The sequence below is a fragment of the Dendrobates tinctorius genome, unplaced genomic scaffold (assembly GCF_039654945.1).
Source record: "Dendrobates tinctorius isolate UK_male_01 unplaced genomic scaffold, ASM3965494v1 ptg000501l, whole genome shotgun sequence".
Lineage (NCBI taxonomy): Eukaryota > Metazoa > Chordata > Amphibia > Anura > Dendrobatidae > Dendrobates > Dendrobates tinctorius.
The window spans coordinates 1,005,838-1,023,949 of record NW_027362160.1 but is presented as its reverse complement, the minus strand read 5'-3'; the positions used below and the strand labels follow the sequence as shown (position 1 = coordinate 1,023,949).

At 49.7% G+C, this 18,112-nt stretch overlaps 1 protein-coding gene across 3 annotated transcripts in view; it reads left to right on the top strand.

Annotated features, from left to right (window-relative positions):
• The window catches only part of CAPN11 (calpain 11), a 92,893-nt gene that overhangs the window by 35,468 nt on the left and 39,313 nt on the right, over nt 1-18,112 (top strand). For all 3 annotated transcript variants that reach the window (XM_073564909.1, XM_073564907.1, XM_073564908.1), the window contains 12 exons: nt 467-720; nt 1,003-1,072; nt 4,586-4,704; nt 4,808-4,941; nt 5,141-5,309; nt 5,817-5,900; nt 7,042-7,127; nt 12,366-12,440; nt 13,259-13,419; nt 13,502-13,671; nt 13,779-13,790; nt 17,090-17,301. In XM_073564909.1, the coding sequence (XP_073421010.1) occupies nt 475-720; nt 1,003-1,072; nt 4,586-4,704; nt 4,808-4,941; nt 5,141-5,309; nt 5,817-5,900; nt 7,042-7,127; nt 12,366-12,440; nt 13,259-13,419; nt 13,502-13,671; nt 13,779-13,790; nt 17,090-17,301 (1,538 nt within the window). In that variant the 5' untranslated portion in view covers nt 467-474. The remainder of the gene's footprint in view (nt 1-466; nt 721-1,002; nt 1,073-4,585; nt 4,705-4,807; nt 4,942-5,140; nt 5,310-5,816; nt 5,901-7,041; nt 7,128-12,365; nt 12,441-13,258; nt 13,420-13,501; nt 13,672-13,778; nt 13,791-17,089; nt 17,302-18,112) is intronic.

Genomic DNA, 18,112 nt, shown 5'->3' with positions numbered 1-18,112 from the left:
CGCCGTTTCTCCCTATTGTATCGGAATCACTCTGCCTGCCCGCCGCATCTCTGCACCGTGTTTGAGCTCACGCTGCCTGCCCGCTGTGTCTCTGCACCGTGTCTGAGCTCACTCTGCCTACCTGCCGTGTCTCTGCATCGTGTCTGAGCCCACTCTGCCCGCCGTGTCTCCCCTCCGTGTCTGAGACCACTCTGCCTGCCCGCCGTGTCTGTGAGCTCACTTTGCCTTCTCGCCGTGTCTCTGCACTGTCTGAGCCCACTCTGCCTGCCGTGTCTCCGCATCGTGTCTGAGCCCACTGTCTGCCCGCCGTGTCTCCCCACCATATGAGCCCACTCTGCCTGCTTGCCGTGTCTGAGCCCACTCTGTCTGCCCGCCGTGTCTCTGAACTGTGTCTGAGCCCAATCTGCCTGCCATGTCTCAGCAACCCACATGTCTTCTGTTTTTCCCAATTCCTGTTTTCTTACAGAGGGGAAGATGATGCCGTTTGGGGGGATCGCATCAAAGCTGAAGATCGATCGTCTGAAGGCATCTGGTGTGGGGTCTCATGAATGTGCCGTGAAATACCTCAACCAGGATTATGAGATTCTGCGTCAGTCCTGCCTGGAGAACGGGGCACTGTTTGAGGACCCCCACTTCCCACCTGTCATCTCCTCCTTGGGCTTCAAGGAGCTGGGTCCTGGTTCCAGCAAAGTACAGGGCGTCCGATGGAAGCGGCCAACAGTAAGTACCGCTATGGGGTCTGCGATTAGGCCTACTAAGACTGGCGAAAGAGATGTGGACAGGGTCAGTGGTCACATTGGAGGATGGGGGGACTGCCATATGTAATAAGCTCCATGTCACAGACACGTCACCTCATGGTCTGGATGCGTGTGTCTTCATTCGGAGGAGGGACACTAATGTAATGGCGTCCTCTGAAGCTTTACTTTCAGGGGGCTTCTCTTCAGGCAGATCCTCCTGTAATGTTATGTTGACCCCTTTTCCACCTGTACCTTCTTTCTGCAGGAAATCGTCTCGGATCCACAGTTCATTGTTGGTGGCGCCACCAGAACTGACATCTGTCAGGGGGCCCTGGGTAAGTCTGGTATTTAAACACCCCTCTATTCTTACAATGTAAGGCAGCAGAGCATGGGCCTGCAGGGGGCAGCAGAGAGTTTAGAGGCCCCAGATATATATAGAGCATAACAAGTAATATGGCCACAAGCGCCGATCACTCCGGTCCCTGAATGTGATTGGCTGATCCCAGGAACTGAAGCGTCCAGGGCCCTGTCCCTCCTGCTCTGACCTGCATTGAACAGTGGAAGCTAATTATAGAGCATTACTGGTTAATCCTTAACTCCTTCACTGCTGGACGGAATGTCTTGCATCAGAGGTGGAAGGATGAGGGGTATAATACGACCATTATTGCTTCATCATCTCTAAACTTTGTTGGGGGCATTTTATTAAAGCTCAATGGGAGACAAACCAGCAATCCCACTCCCTCAACCCCCTTACCTGGAGCCCTATAGAACGCACGCTCTGTCTGCAACAAGCCATCATTTATCCATGACCTCTCTATCACCAACAAACTCTCCTTCCTTGCCGTCACTGAAACCTGGCTCCCTCCCTCTGACACAGCCTCTCCAGCTGCGCTTTCCAATGGCGGATTCCATCTCTCACACCCCTCGCCCCAGCAATAAACGTGGTGGAGGAGTTGGCTTGCTCCTGTCTGATACCTGTTCCTTTACCCCAATTCCTTTGCCACCCTCTGCTACTCTTCCCTTGTTTGAGGTGCACTCCGTCTGCATCTATTCCCCCTCCAAATGGCTGTCATCTACAGCCCCCCAGAACTAGCCATCTCCACCTTTCTCAACCACTTCACCACCTGGCTACTCCATTTCCTTTCTGCTGACATCCCCACCACCATCGGCGATTTCAACATCCCCATTGACACTTCCACCCCGGCTGTCTCTAAACTTCTATCGCTCACGGCTTCCCTTGGCCTCACTCAATGGTCCTCTGCAGCCACTCACAAAGATGGTCACACGCTGGACCTTATCTTCACCCATCTCTGTTCCCTCACTAACTCGCTCCTCCCCTTGTCTGACCACAACCTACTGACATTCTCCTCTCTCTCCTCTCCCACTGAGCAACCCCTGCTCCATAAACTCGCTCACACTCGCAGGAACCTCAAACGCCTCCATTTACAATCACTCTCTGAGCCCCTTCTCCCTCTTACAGACATAGCTTCCCTTCATGACACAGATGCTGCTGCCACTTTTTATAACACCACAATAACAGCAACACTTGATTCGGCTGCCCCCCTCACGCAGAGCAAAACTCGCACAATCAACAGGCAACCCTGGCTGGCCAGCCTGACCAAAGAACTGAGATGGGTTTCCAGGGCCGCTGAGTGGAGATGGAAGAGAACCCGTTCTACAGAGCACTTCAGCGTATACAAGCAGTCCCTTGTCAGCTTTAAGTCCACGCTCTCTGCCGCAAAGCAAACTTACTTCGCATCTCTCATATCCTCCCTGTCTCACAACCCTAAACAGCTCTTCAACACTTTCAATTCTCAACTCCGTCCCCCAGCACCTCCTCCCTCTCCTCTCATTTCTGCTGAAGACTTTGCCTCCTTCTTTAAACAGAAGATCGATAAGATCAGGGAAAGCTTTGGCCCGCAGCCCCCAATGCCCCTCTTAGCTGCTCAGCCCTATTCTTCCAAATCCAGCTTCTCCACCATAACAGAAGATCAGCTCTCCACCCTCCTGTCAAGATCACACCTCACCACTTGCGAGCTTGACCCGCTCCCGTCTCACCTCATCCCTAACTTTGCCACAGTCTTCATCCCATCTCTAACGCACCTCTTCAACCTTTCACTTACAAATGGTGTCTTTCCCTCATCCTTCAAACATGCCTCAATCACACCCATCCTCAAAAAGCCCTCCCTTGACCCATCCTCTGTGTCTAACTATCGCCCGATATCTCTTCTCCCTTACGCCTCAAAACTACTGGAACAGCATGTATATCTTCAACTGTCCTCCCACCTCTCCTCCTGTTCCCTCTTTGACCGGTTACAATCTGGCTTCCGACCGCATCACTCAACTGAAGCTGCCTTAACTAAAGTCACTAACGACCTACTAACCGCCAAGAGCAAGCGACACTACTCAGTCCTCCTTCTCCTGGACCTGTCCTCTGCCTTCGACACCATGGACCATTCCCTCCTGCTACAGACCCTCTCATCTCTTGGCATCACAGACTTGGCCCTATCCTGGATCTCATCATACCTAACAGACCGAACATTTAGTGTCTCCCTCTCACACACCACCTCCTCACCGCGCCCCCTGTCTGTCGGTGTTCCCCAAGGCTCTGTCCTAGGACCCCTACTATTCTCCATCTATACCTTCGGCTTGGGACAGCTCATGGAATCCCACAGTTTGCAGTATCACCTCTACGCCGATGACACGCAGATCTACCTATCTGGACCCGACCTCGCCTCCTTACTGACCAAAATCCCACAATGTCTGTCTACTATCTCAGCCTTCTTCTCTGCTCGCTTTCTCAAACTGAACATGGACAAAACAGAATTCACAATCTTTCCCCCATCTCACTCGACCCCTCCACCAGACCTATCCATCATTGCCAATGGCTGCTCGCTTTCCCCCGTCCCGCATGCCCGGTGCCTTGGGGTGATCCTCGACTCTGCGCTCAAACCACATATCCAAGCCCTCGCCTCCTCCTGCCGCCTCAAACTCAAAAATATTTCCCGGATCTGCTCATTCCTCAACCACAAAAACACTAGTGCACGCTCTTATCTCCCGCCTCGACTCCAGCACTCTGGCACCACTCCAGTCCATCCTACACTCTGCTGCCCGGCTAATCCACCTGTCTCCCCGTTATTCCCCAGCCTCCCCCCTATGCCAGGCCCCTCACTGGCTTCCTATTGCCCAGAGGCTCCAGTTCAAAACCCTAACCATGACATACAAAGCCATCCACAACCTGTCTCCTCCATACATCTGTGACATGGTCTCCCGTTACCTACCCACACGCAACCTTCGATCCTCTCAAGATCTCCTCCTCTACTTCCCCCTTATCTCTTCTTCCCACAACCACATACAAGACTTCTCCCGTGCTTCCCCCATACTCTGGAACTCTCTGCCGCAACACATCAGACTCTTGACAACAATGGAAACCTTCAAGAAGAACCTGAAGACCCACCTGTTCCGACAAGCCTGCAATGATCCTGAGTCTACTGAACCGACGCACAACCAGCTCTACCCTCTCCTAGTGTATCTGTAGACTGTGAGCCCTCGCGGGCAGGGTCCCCTCTCCTTCTGTACTTGTGTGTCCCTTGTCTTACACATGTTTATTGTACTTGTCTATATTTCCCTTTTCACATGTAAAGCGCCATGGAATAAATGGCGCTAAGTAAATGAATAATAATCATAATAATTGTTGCTCCAACATCCAGCAGAGGGCAGCTAATTTTTGGTGGCTCCACCTAGGAAGCAAGTTTTTGAGAAAACAGCCAGTGCCCTGGGGTGGCGGATTGTGCCCTGGCAGCAGTGGGTGCTCCGGTGTCTTGATGGTCGGGTCTGATTCTTTGCAGGTGACTGCTGGCTCTTGGCTGCCATTGGGTCCCTGACATTGAACGAGGATCTCCTGCACCGTGTCGTTCCTCATGGGCAGAGCTTCCAGGAAGATTATGCAGGGATTTTCCATTTCCAGGTATGACATGGTCGCAGCTCTGGGCTTTACTGGAGGGATTTATTTGATTTCTAGTTATGCGCTCCTTCACGTGTGCTCACTGTATTTGCCCCGTCATCTTCAGATCTGGCAGTTCGGGGAGTGGGTGGATGTGGTGATTGATGACCGGCTGCCAGTGAAGGATGGGGAGTTGGTCTTTGTCCACTCGGCTGAGTGTTCGGAGTTCTGGAGTGCGCTGCTGGAGAAAGCCTACGCCAAGTGAGTAACCACCGAGGCGACAGGGAACCCAGTGCAAATGTAATGCGTAGCTCCTACATACTTGAAGACCCTCCGACATTGGCCCTCTCACCCTCACCCTCTTGCACTCGGACACTCACACATTGACACTCATTGATGGTGATATCTGTTATTTCAGTTCGTATTTTTGATGGCAGCCCTTATCCTCTCTTTCCTCCAGGCTGAATGGTTCTTATGAGGCCCTCTCTGGCGGTAGCACCACAGAGGGGTTTGAAGACTTTACTGGTGGGGTCGCCATGATGTACGAACTGCGGAAAGCCCCAAGTGACTTGGATAAAATCATTAGCCGAGCACTGTCCCGAGGGTCTCTGCTGGGCTGCTCCATTGATGTAAGTAGCTACTCATCTTTAGACACATCTATCATGTACATTCACATAAGTATGAGATGGTCGTTATATTTCATACCATGCCATGGTCATCTGTTATCCGCCATCTAAGGGCCTATGAATGAGTTTGTCCATTAACAACAAATATTCCTTCAGGAAAATTTTCCCTCCCCATTTATACTGATACAGGACTCGCAGATGTGTGTGGGTAGTAACGCCTCCTGGGCTCATGGGGAATAAAGTACTGTCAACTAATGAAAACAAGAAAAAGTTACTGTCTCCATGTAGAGAGGCAATATGGCTATCAAAAGGTTTCACTTAACATCTAACAATACTTGTTTGAGGGTAGTAATAACCGCTAGGCATCTGCTCTCATGGAATGCTCCAGTTTAGCTGTCTTTCTATATTTTATAGGACTCTGTGCAGCCCCCACAGCAGTACCCTTGTAGTTTTGGGGTGTTTTTGTTTATTTTTTCTTCTTGTAAGCGCTAACTTGTCTTCTCTTCTTAGATCACTAGTGCCTTTGATATGGAATCCATTACCTTCAAGAAGTTGGTGAAGGGCCACGCATATTCAGTAACGGCTCTAAAGGAGGTAGGGACCGCAATGGGGCTTTTTAAAAGCTAGTACATAATAATAATAACATTTATGGGGTCCGCACCGTGGAGAGGTCTGAGTGATAAACAGAAATGCGGGAGGAGATGTTGGGCGGCCTCACTGTGGAGAGGACGGGTAGGATGGTAGACTGAGACAAGGGAGGAGATGTAGGGGAGCCGCACTGTGGAGAGGGACGGGTAGGTGATAGAAATGTAGGGGGGCGCACTGTGGGTGAGAACAAGCAGTACAAATTGGATCCTATAATGAATGGGCAGCCAGTGCTATGACTGACAGAGTGGACGCATCCGAGTACCGATTAGCCAGATGGACGTCCTTGGCTGATGCATTAAAGATGGACTGAAGAGGGGAATGTTGAGTGAGGGGGAGGCCAAATAATAGTGCGTTACAGTAGTCCAGGTGGGACAGGATCAGGGTGACCGTGAGGGTCTTTGTTGTTTCCATGGTGAGAAAGGGCGGATTCTAGAGATGTTCTTTTGGTGTAAGCGGCAAGAGATTGTATATGGGATGTGAAGGAGAGATTTGTGTCAAACATAACACCCAGATAGCTCGCCTGCTGCCGGGGTGTTATTATGGTGCCACCCACGGAGAGGGAAATGTCAGATTTAGGGAGGTTAGTAGACGGCGGGAGCAGAAGAAGTTCAGTTTTGGAGAGATTGAGTTTCAGATAGAGAGTGGACATGATGTTGGAGACTGCGGACAGACAGTCACTGGCGTTCTGTAGTACAGCGGAGGTAAGGTCGGGGGAAGATGTGTATAGTTGTGTCATCAGCATAAAGATGGTACTGAAAGCCAAATCTGCTGATGGTCTGTCCAACTGGGGCTGTGTAGAGAGAGAAGAGAAGGGGGCCAAGGACTGAGCCCTGAGGTACCCCGACAGTGAGAGGAAGAGGAGATGAAGTGGAGCCAGAAAACAGAACACTGAAGGAGCGGTCAGAGACAGAGGAAGAGAACCAGGAGAGAGCGGTGTCCTTAATGCCTAGTGACTGGAGCCTAGAGAGGAGGAGACGGTGGTCAACAGTGTCGAAAGCTGCAGATAGGTCGCAAAAGACTGAAGTAATGATCTTCTAACAGATATATTAGATACAAGGCCTTCAATTGTTATCTCCTCCATCAACAGGTAAATTACCGAGGAAAGGTGGAGAAGCTCATCCGCGTTCGCAATCCTTGGGGCCAGGTGGAGTGGACGGGAGCTTGGAGCGATAAGTAAGAAAACTGACCTGTGTGGGTGTAATGTCCACTATGAGGAGGAGAGAGCTTTAACTAGAATCTCCTGGTAGCCATGCCGTCAGGGAATCCTATTTTGTGATCTCACTTATAAAGCTCTGGCAAAAATGAAGCGCCCGCAGCACAGTGTTCAGTGTCTCTGATTTTTCTCTTTATATCTTTGAGTAAAATGTAAATTGCTCTTTTATTCTATAAACTCCTGACAACATGTCTCCGAATCTCCAAGCAATAATTTTTTTTTTTTCTGAAAAGGAGAAATGGTCAAAATTTAAAAAAAAAACCAAACAAACAACAGTGCTTTCAGACCACAAATAATGCTAAGAAAACAAGGTCATAATCATTTAGAAACCACAATACTAATGTTTTACCTCAGGAAGAGTTCAGAGATCAGTATTCTGTGGAATCCCCATGATTGTTAATCCCAGCTTTCCTGCGTCTTGGCTGCTTTCCTCCAGTCTCTCACACGGCTTCTGGGTGACCTTATGCCACTCCTGGTACACATATGTCAGCAGTTCTTCTGTGTCTGATGGCTTGTGACTATCCGTCTTCCGCCTGATTACATTCCAGAGGTTTTCAGTGGGGTTCAGGTCTGGAGATTGGGCTGGCCATGACAGGGGTTTGATGTGGTGGTCTCTTAATTTTTGCCAGAGCTGTATGTCAGGGATTTATCTGTATATCCCACTTTCCAGTTCCTGTTAGGAGCTTGCAGCTCTCTGGCGCCCCTTTTATCCTCAGGTCAGTCAGGGTACTACACCTAGGATAAGTAGTCGCCAGAAAGGCTGCCTAGTCGTGTACTGGCTATTGGGCACTCTGCAGTGAGGGTGGAATGTATATCCCCAGCCCCAGGGCGGGTAATACACATATAAACCTACGTTTCATCACTGCCAGGGTCTCCCAAATCTCTCAGAACACTGTGCTGCCACCAGCTCCTCATTTGACATTAAAACCAATATCGGGTCAGGAGCCAACCCACAGGGTAGCATAATTAGCATGGAGGTCGTGGCGGTTCGTTCATAGAGCAAGGAAAACTAAACTAATTTTATAGATTTACTCCAGAAAACATAGGCAGTGTTTACAAAAATATAAAAGATGTTACAAAAAAGATGAAATACAGTATGTATATATTATTATTATTATTATTATTCTTTTTTATAGCGCCATTTATTCCATGGCGCTTTACATGTGAAAAGGGGAAAATATAGACAGGTACAATAAACATGAGCAATACAAGACACACAAGTACAGAAGGAGAGGGGACCCTGCCCGCGAGGGCTCAGTCTACAGGGATGGGTGAGGATATACTAGGAGAGGGTAGAGCTGGTTGTGTGGTGGTTCAGTAGACCGAGGATCATTACAGGCTGTAGGCTTGTCGGAACAGGTGGGTCTTCAGGTTCTTTTTGAAGGTTTCCATGGTAGGTGAGAGTCTGATGAGTTGGGGTATAGAGTTCCAGAGTATGGGGAAGCACGGGAGAAGTCTTGTATGCGGTTGTAGGAAGAAGAGATAAGGGGGGAGTAGAGGAGGAGATCTTGAGAGGATTGAAGGTTGCGTGCGGGTAGGTACCGGGAGACCATTTTACAGATGTATAATAATAATCTTTATTTATATAGCGCCAACATATCCGCAGCGCTTTACAGTTTAACAGTTCCAAACACAAGTCATAAGTAACAACGTCAACAATACAACAATTAAAGCACAATCAGCCGCCCCTGCTGGTGAGAGCTTACACTCTACAGTGAGGAGGGGGAGATACAGAGAACAGGGGTTTATATACAATGATGGTCCGGCCATCTTGAGGGAGTGGAGGATGGAAGGACACAGTGAATGGGCTACGCACGCACACTTACACATAGAATGACTGTGATTAGTGAATGTGATCGGCCTCTCTGAACAAATGTGTTTTGAGGGAGCGCCTGAAACTATGCAAATTGTGGATAGTCCTAATTTCTTGGGGCAGAGCATTCCAGAGGATTGGCGCAGCGCGGGAGAAGTCTTGGAGTCGGGAGTGGGAGGTGCGGATTAGTGCGGAGGTTAGTAGAAAGTCGTTTGCAGAGCTCAGTGGTCGGTTAGGCTGATAGACAGAAAAGAGGGAGGAGATGTAGGGGGTGCTGCACTGTGGAGAGCTTTGTGAGTGAGAACAAGTACTTTGAATTGGATCCTATAATGAATGGGCAGCCAGTGTAAGGACTGGCGAAGAGCAGACTCTTCCGAGTACCGATTAGCCAGATGGACGACCCTGGCTGCTGCATTAAGTATGGACTGGAGAGGGGAAAGTCGATTAACGGGGAGGCCAATTAATAGAGCGTTGCAGTAGTCCAAGCGGGAGTGGATCAATGCTACAGTGAGGGTTTTTGTTTCCATGGTGAGAAAAGGGCGGATTCTAGAGATGTTCTTTAGGTGTAAGCGGCAAGAGCGGGCAAGAGATTGTATATGGCATGTGAAGGAGAGATTGGTGTCAAATATAACGCCCAGACAGCGCACCTGCTGCTGGAGTGTTATTATAGTGCCACCCACTGAGAGGGAAATGTCAGATTTAGGGAGGTTAGTAGACGGCAGGAGCTGAAGAAATTCAGTTTTGGAGAGCTTGAGTTTCAGATAGAGAGCAGACTTGATGTTGGAGACCATGCCACAGATGTATGGAGGAGACAGGTTGTGGATGGCTTTGTATGTCATAGTTAGGATTTTGAACTGGAGCTTCTGGACGATAGGAAGCCAATGAAGAGCTTGGCAGAGAGGAGAGACTGGGGAATAGTGGGGGTACAGGTGGATTAGTCGGGCAGAGTGTAGGTTGGATTGGAGTGGTGCCAGTGCTAGAGGGGAGGCCAGAGAGTAGGAGCTTGCAGTAGTTGAGGCGGGAGATGATAAAGGCATGCACTAGTGTTTTTGTGGTTTCATGGTCAAGGAATGCATGGATACGGGAAATATTTTTGAGTTTGAGGCGGCAGGAGGAGGCGAGGGCTTGGATATGTGGCTTGAAAGAGAGGGTAGTCGAGGATCACCCCGAGGCACCGAGCGTGCGGGACTGGGGAAAGTGAGCAGCCATTGACATTGATGGATAGGTCTGGTGGAGGGGTAGAGTGAGATGGGGAAAGATGATGAATTCTGTTTTGTCCAAGTTCAGTTTTAGAAATTGAGCAGAAAAGAAAGATGAAATAGCAGACAGACATTGTGGGATTTCAGTAAGTAAGGAGGCGAGGTCGGGTCCAGATGGGTAGATCTGCGTGTCATTGGCATAGAGGTGATACTGCAAACCGTGGGATTCAATAAGCTGTCCCAGGCCAAGAGAGTAGATGGAGAATAGTAGGGGTCCTAGGACAGAGCCTTGGGGAACACCGACAGGGGGCGCGGTGAGGAGGTGGTGTGTGAGTGGGAGACACTAAATGTTCGGTCTGTTAGGTATGATGAGATCCAGGATAGGGCCAAGTCTGTGCTGCCAAGAGATGAGTCTGTAGCAGGAGGGAATGGTCAACGGTGTCGAAGGCAGAAGACAGGTCCAGGAGAAGGAGGAGAGAGTAGTGTCGCTTGCTCTTGGTGGTTAGTAGGTCGTTGGTGACTTTAGAAATATGCAAATAAAGTCCGTGGAGCCTCATTTAAGAGTCGCAAACACGGGACTAGCCAGATCTTCCTCCAGGGAAGGACCCAGCCAAGGGGTAGCTCCTTTCGGAAACCACCATATTAAGTGGCCCTTAATACAAATATGCAACCAGCTGTCTGTGGATGGATACCTGGCCTTGGTATTTCCCTTGTCATATCTGTAAACTCGTAAAGAGCTGGATATTGACATAAAGGGCCACTTAATATGGTGGTAATGGTGGTTTCCGAAAGGAGCCACTCCTTGGCTGGGTCCTTCCCTGGAGGAAGATCTGGTTAGTCCCGTGTTTGAGACTCTTAAATGAGGCTCCATGGACTTTATTTGCATATTTGTATTTCCCAGGGAGCATTGCACCTAGGATTTCACTGATTGAGCGCCTTTGCCGGCTGCCGCAGTGTTTTCTTTGACTGGTCTCCCAGAGGTCAGTGATTGTTTCGTGATGTTGGTGACATTAGGGCAGTTTCAGTTGAGTGATGCAGACAATTGCAAAATAAAATGGATTAAAATAAGAACTTGCACATATCCGTCAATGGTATGCCATTATTGATGAGCGAGTACACTCGTTGCTCTGGTTTTCCCGAGCATGCTCTGATGTCCTCCGAGTATTTTGATGTGCTTGGAGATTTAATTTTCATCGTGTTATCTGCATGATTTGCGACTTGTAGACAGGCTGAATACATGTTGGGAGATTCCCTAACAAACCGGCATTCCACACATGTGTTCAGGCTGTCCAGCAGCTGCAAATCATGCACATAACACAACGAAAACTTAATCTCCGAGCACGCCAAAATACTCTGAGGACACCCGAGCATGCACAGGAAAACCTGAACAGCGAGTATACTCGATCATCACTATATGCCATGAGGGGGAGGGGAACCATCCCAGAACAAAAGGGTCCATTGGTGCAGCTGGCTGTAGCTGATTCTCCAGGCAAACAGACCACTTAGCATCCTAGTCTTATGCCTTTCCCTGGCTGACCTCACTGGGTGGGCGGAGCTAGGGAATGCACTCCCCTTTTGAAAGTTACTAAAACTTATAAGTGCCATAACTCTGGCTGCCAGACTGACGAGTATTATATATCTTCTTACAAAATTATGTTTAATTTTATGATTTCTGGTGGGTGCACAAGCTACAAAACCCACCTGTGGATAGGTTTAATTATGCAGATTCGAAAAATATAAGTTCCCTGCCGCTATGATTATTCTGCATTATTCTATTCAAGTGTGAATGGACAGCGAAACATGTGCTCTGAACAAAGCCTGGTTTAGCTGGTCATGGATCGCATTACACCCAGGCAGGGGGAACTGGGGGTATGTGTGGGGGATGTTGGTGAGCCATGCCTGCACTGCACAAACGTAATGGCGGAGGGGAAGCACGAGCTCTGGAAGGGTACAGAGAATTTTAGGACTTATTCATATTTCCTGACACATGCAAATTCTGTCGCCTGCCTCCACTTTGGGTTTTAATTTTCTAGAGGACTCCATGACCTAATGGCCCACAGAAACGTTGGTGTGCTACCTCACTGGGCAGGTGTCGGTGTAGAGGACTGCTCTCCATGACTTCTATATGAGATAGGGCTTCAGGAGTTGTAGGCTCTCACCAGTTGACCCTTCTTTGTCTTCTTCAGCTCTTCTGAATGGAATGAGGTTGATCCTTCAGAGCGGGAAGATCTGCGCCTGAAGATGGAGGACGGCGAGTTCTGGTGAGTGTTTAGGAACGTTGTCCAATGAGGGGCTTTTCTTGTCGTCTTTGATGTTCCATGAAGTTTCCTTGTCATTAGGTTTGGGGTCCTAGACAATCGGGAGACCTCGTGACACCAATGGTAGTAAAGGTATTGGCCCACTTCCCGTCCTCTAGACACTATGAGAAGAGTGAGATGACCAACATATGGTCCAGAGTAATAGACGTTTCTAAATTGCACAAAAATTATAGAAGAAACTCCTTAAAGAAAATGTATAATACAAAAAAATCTTTATTCAGTCAATACATAACATGTTTAAAAACACAAAAAAGAGAATAAATACATCTGTGCCGATCCACCGAACTGAGGCCATATAGAGGCGCATGGATATGGGCCAAGAAATGGGTGAGAAATCAAAGAGTAACAGATCGTCCCGAAATAAATACAATAATAAAGGTTTGGGAGCAAGATGAGAATCGCTTGTAGGCTACAAGAAGTCAACACTACACACCCAACAAGGCGAGAAAAGCAATATGGAGCTGTGAATCTGGACTGCGGCTATAGGTGGGGAAAATCCGTGACTGGACCAGATAGATCACCTGATCCCACCAGGTGTCCGTCTCGCGGGATTGTCCTTGTAGTTACCGAAGAAAGATTTTCTTGTATTTTTCCTTTTAAGGAGTTTATTTTTTTTCTTCTATTGTTTTCTTACTATGAGAAGAGCGATTAGCTAGAGGTCGGAGCATTGGTTATTCACCTCCCTGTATTAGGCCCCGTAGTCGGCCATCTTTAGTGTCCTCCTCGCTGTAGACCCCTCACTCCTCTCCGTCGCTCCTCAGGATGTCTTTCCAAGAATTTCTGCGCCAGTTTTCACGCCTGGAGATCTGTAATCTCACCCCTGACGCGCTCAGCACAGATGATCTCAGCAAGTGGCACACGACCATGTATGACGGGACCTGGCGGAGAGGCAGCACGGCCGGGGGCTGCAGGAACAATCCAGGTAAGAGGGGCCTGGTGCTCCATGAGCCCTACGGCTCTATTTAGGCACCAAGTACCCACCTTGCTTCCGTCTCTGGTTGCAGCCACTTTCTGGATCAACCCTCAATTTAAGATCACACTTCTGGAAGAGGATGACGACCCAGATGATAACGAGCTCGCCTGCAGCTTCATGGTGGCACTCATGCAGAAAAACCGCCGGCGAGAGAGAAAGGTGGGCGGAGACATGCACACAATCGGCTTCGCTGTGTATGAGGTGAGTGTGGCGGGTGCCGGTTTCCCATCTGTCCTTGTCGCCCTCCGTGCAGTCTTGTCACTTGTCCCCTTGTCAATCATTCTCTTCTTTCTTTCTGTTCCCTGTAGGTCCCAGATGAGGTACGTGCAGCAGACATGGCATGTGATGGACTCTGATGGGTTGTGGGGTTGGATGTGTGATTGGGGTTCAGGATAAGATGTCTAAATGGCCATCTGGAATGGGGGTCCTTGCTGAGAGCGGTAAGTGGGCCAGGGGGTCCTGCACCTGGACAGATGGGTTGTATGTATCTGCACTAGTGATGAGCGAGAATACTCGTTACCCGAGATTTCCCCGAGCATGCTCGGGCGATCGAGTATTTGCATGTGCTTGGAGATTTAGTTTTTGTTGCCATAGCTGCGTGATTTGCGGCTGCTAGACAGCCTGAATACATGAGGGGATTGCCTGTTTGTTAGGAATTCCCACATGTATTCAGGCTGTCTAGCAGCCGCAAACCTGCAGCTACGGCAACAAAAACTAAATCTCCAAGCATGCCAAAATACTCCGAAATCGCCCGAGCATGCTCGGGGAAATCTCGAGTAACGAGTATTCTCGCTCATCACTAGTCTGCACCTATTACTAGGCCAGGGGTGCGGACAACTAGAGACAAGGATCTAGCAGGAGATGAAGTGGAGGATGAAGTGACCTTCCTAGCCTTTATTTATTTCTATTCCTCTTCTTCCGTCTTCCGCCTTCCTCCTCCTTGTGCTCCTTCGCCTTCCTCCTCCTTGTTCTCCCTCATCTTCCTCCTCCTTCTCCTTGTTCTCCTTCATCTTCCTCTTTATCCTTGTTCTCCTTTGCCCTCCTCCTCCTCCTTGTTCTCCTTCACCTTTTTCTCCTTCGCCTTCCTTCTCCTCCTCCTTGTTCTCCTTTGCCTTCCTCCTCCTCCTCCTCCTTGTTCTCCTTTGCCTTCCTCCTCCTCCTCCTTGTTCTCCTTTGCCCTCCTCCTCCTTGTTCTCCTTCGCTTTTTTCTCCTTTGCCCTCCTCCTCCTCCTTTTTTCTCCTTTGCCCTCCTCCTCCTCCTCCTCCTCCTCCTCCTCCTCCTCCTCCTCCTTGTTCTCCTTTGCCTTCCTCCTTGTTCTCCTTTGCCTTCCTCCTTGTTCTCCTTTGCCTTCCTCCTTGTTCTCCTTTGCCTTCCTCCTTGTTCTCCTTTGCCTTCCTCCTTGTTCTCCTTTGCCTTCCTCCTCCTCCTCCTTGTTATCCTTTGCCTTCCTCCTCCTTGTTCTCCTTTGCCTTCCGCCTCCTCCTCCTTGTTCTCCTTTGCCTTCCTCCTCCTCCTCCTCCTCCTCCTCCTCCTCCTTGTTCTCCTTTGCCTTCCTCCTCTACCTCCTTGTTCTCCTTTGCCTTCCTCCTCCTCCTCCTCCTTGTTCTCCTTTGCCTTCCTCCTCCTCCTCCTCCTTGTTCTCCTTTGCCTTCCTCCTCCTCCTCCTTGTTCTCCTTTGCCTTCCTCCTCCTCCTCCTCCTTGTTCTCCTTTGCCTTCCTCCTCCTCCTCCTCCTTGTTCTCCTTTGCCTTCCTCCTCCTCCACCTCCTTGTTATCCTTTGCCTTCCTCCTCCTCCACCTCCTTGTTATCCTTTGCCTTCCTCCTCCTCCTCCTCCTTGTTCTCCTTTGCCTTCCTCCTCTTCCTCCTTGTTCTCCTTTGCCTTCCTCCTCCTCCTCCTTGTTCTCCTTTGCCTTCCTCCTCCTCCTCCTTGTTCTCCTTTGCCCTCCTCCTCCTCCTCCTCCTCCTCCTTGTTCTCCTTTGCCTTCCTCCTCCTCCTCCTCCTCCTCCTCCTCCTCCTCCTCCTCCTTGTTCTCCTTTGCCTTCCTCCTCCTCCTCCTCCTCCTCCTCCTCCTCCTCCTCCTCCTCCTTGTTCTCCTTTGCCCTCCTCCTCCTCCTCCTCCTCCTCCTCCTCCTCCTCCTTGTTCTCCTTTGTTCTCCTTTGCCCTCCTCCTCCTCCTCCTCCTCCTCCTCCTCCTTGTTCTCCTTTGTTCTCCTTTGCCCTCCTCCTCCTCCTCCTCCTCCTCCTCCTCCTCCTCCTCCTTGTTCTCCTTTGTTCTCCTTTGCCTTCCTCCTCCTCCTCCTCCTCCTCCTCCTCCTCCTCCTCCTCCTCCTCCTCCTTGTTCTCCTTTGCCTTCCTTCCTCCTCCTCCTTGTTCTCCTTTGCCTTCCTTCCTCCTCCTCCTCCTTGTTCTCCTTTGCCTTCCTTCCTCCTCCTCCTCCTTGTTCTCCTTTGCCTTCCTCCTCCTCCTCCTCCTTGTTCTCCTTTGCCTTCCTCCTCCTCCTCCTCCTTGTTCTCCTTTGCCTTCCTCCTCCTCCTCCTCCTCCTCCTCCTCCTCCTCCTCCTTGTTCTCCTTTGCCTTCCTCCTCCTCCTCCTCCTCCTTGTTCTCCTTTGCCTTCCTCCTCCTCCTCCTCCTCCTCCTTGTTCTCCTTTGCCTTCTTCCTCCTCCTCCTCTTTCTCTTCATCCTTTGCCTTCCTCCTCCTCCTCTTTCTCTTCATCCTTGGCCTTCCTCCTCCTCCTCTTTCTCTTCATCCTTGGCCTTCCTCCTCATCCTCTTTCTCTTCATCCTTGGCCTTCCTCCTCATCCTCTTTCTCTTCATCCTTGGCCTTCCTCCTCATCCTCTTTCTCTTCATCCTTGGCCTTCCTCCTCATCCTCTTTCTCTTCATCCTTGGCCTTCCTCCTCATCCTCTTTCTCTTCATCCTTGGCCTTCCTCCTCATCCTCTTTCTCTTCATCCTTGGCCTTCCTCCTCATCCTCTTTCTCTTCATCCTTGGCCTTCCTCCTCATCCTCTTTCTCTTCATCCTTGGCCTTCCTCCTCATCCTCTTTCTCTTCATCCTTGGCCTTCCTCCTCATCCTCTTCCTCCTCATCCTTGGCCTTCCTCCTCTTCCTCCTTGTTCTCCTTTGCCTTCCTCCTCCTCCTCCTCTTCCTCCTTGTTCTCCTTTGCCTTCCTCCTCCTCCTCCTCCTCCTCCTCCTCCTCCTCCTCCTCCTCCTCCTCCTCCTTGTTCTCCTTTGCCTTCCTCCTCCTCCTCTTTCTCTTCATCCTTTGCCTTCCTCCTCCTCCTCTTTCTCTTCATCCTTTGCCTTCCTCCTCCTCCTCTTTCTCTTCATCCTTGGCCTTCCTCCTCATCCTCTTTCTCTTCATCCTTGGCCTTCCTCCTCATCCTCTTTCTCTTCATCCTTGGCCTTCCTCCTCATCCTCTTTCTCTTCATCCTTGGCCTTCCTCCTCATCCTCTTCCTCCTCATCCTTGGCCTTCCTCCTCTTCCTCCTTGTTCTCTTTTGCCCTCCTCCTCCCTCCTCCCGTTCCTTAGTCCCTGGCCTCCACATTGCCTTCTTTGAGGTTGCTTTTTTCCTGGATATCTTCTTGTTTTCTGACGAGATTAACCCTTACAGTTTAAGGGCTGCCAGTCCGTTCACCTTAAGAAGGATTTCTTCCTGCGACACCAGTCCTGCGCCCGCTCCGAGACCTTCATAAACCTGCGGGAAGTGAGCAACCAGATCCGGCTGCCTCCCGGGGAGTATCTCATCGTCCCATCCACCTTCGAGCCAAACAAGGAGGGAGACTTTGTGCTGAGAGTCTTCACGGAAAAGCAGTCAGAGACGCAGTGAGTGTGGGCGGAGCCTCTGCTGCCACTGGGCGGAGTCTGCGCCATGTGCTAAGTCATAATATTCACCTTGTCATCTGCCGCACACCACATGCAATGCACTGTAACGATATACCACCTTCTGCTCCAGTCACCTCCAGAGCTGCAGTCACTATTCTGCCGTTACATCATGTCTTATCCTCCAACTCTTTTATTTTACAAAATTATCAAAATTACACTCAGAAACAAACCACAATACATAAACTAAAGAAAACCAACATAGACAGACATAAAATGTGCAAAACATGCGCAAACAACTGAAAGTCCAAATCCTTTCCTTGTCCTCCACTGAGCTCGGCAGCTTAGGGTCCCCCAGCAGGAATCCACTTAAAAGAGAATACAAAGAAACATAAACCCCTCTCCCCATTCTCACTCCATTCACCCCCATTCACCCCCATTCACACCTCACCGATTTTACTAGTTTACTATTTACAATTTTACTATTTACAAAAACCAAACGAAAATAACCCTTTCCTGGCCCTCCGCCTTGAAAAAAACAAGAACTCTGCCACTTTGTCCGACAAACCTTACCTCCTATTACACAGCAAAGATTTTTTTTTTTTTTTTTCCTCTCCCACACATGGCAACAAGTTCGCAGCCTTTTTTCCCACCACCTTGCACCGCAGGTCCTACAAGTTTGTAGCCTTGTCACTGCAAAATCTGGTCCACGAAAGTTTATGGCCTTTTGATTCCACACGAAAACTCTTTCCAGGGTCCGCAGAGTCTACTTCTCCTGCCCTGCTCCTTTGCTCCTTCATGTTGCTCTTGGCAT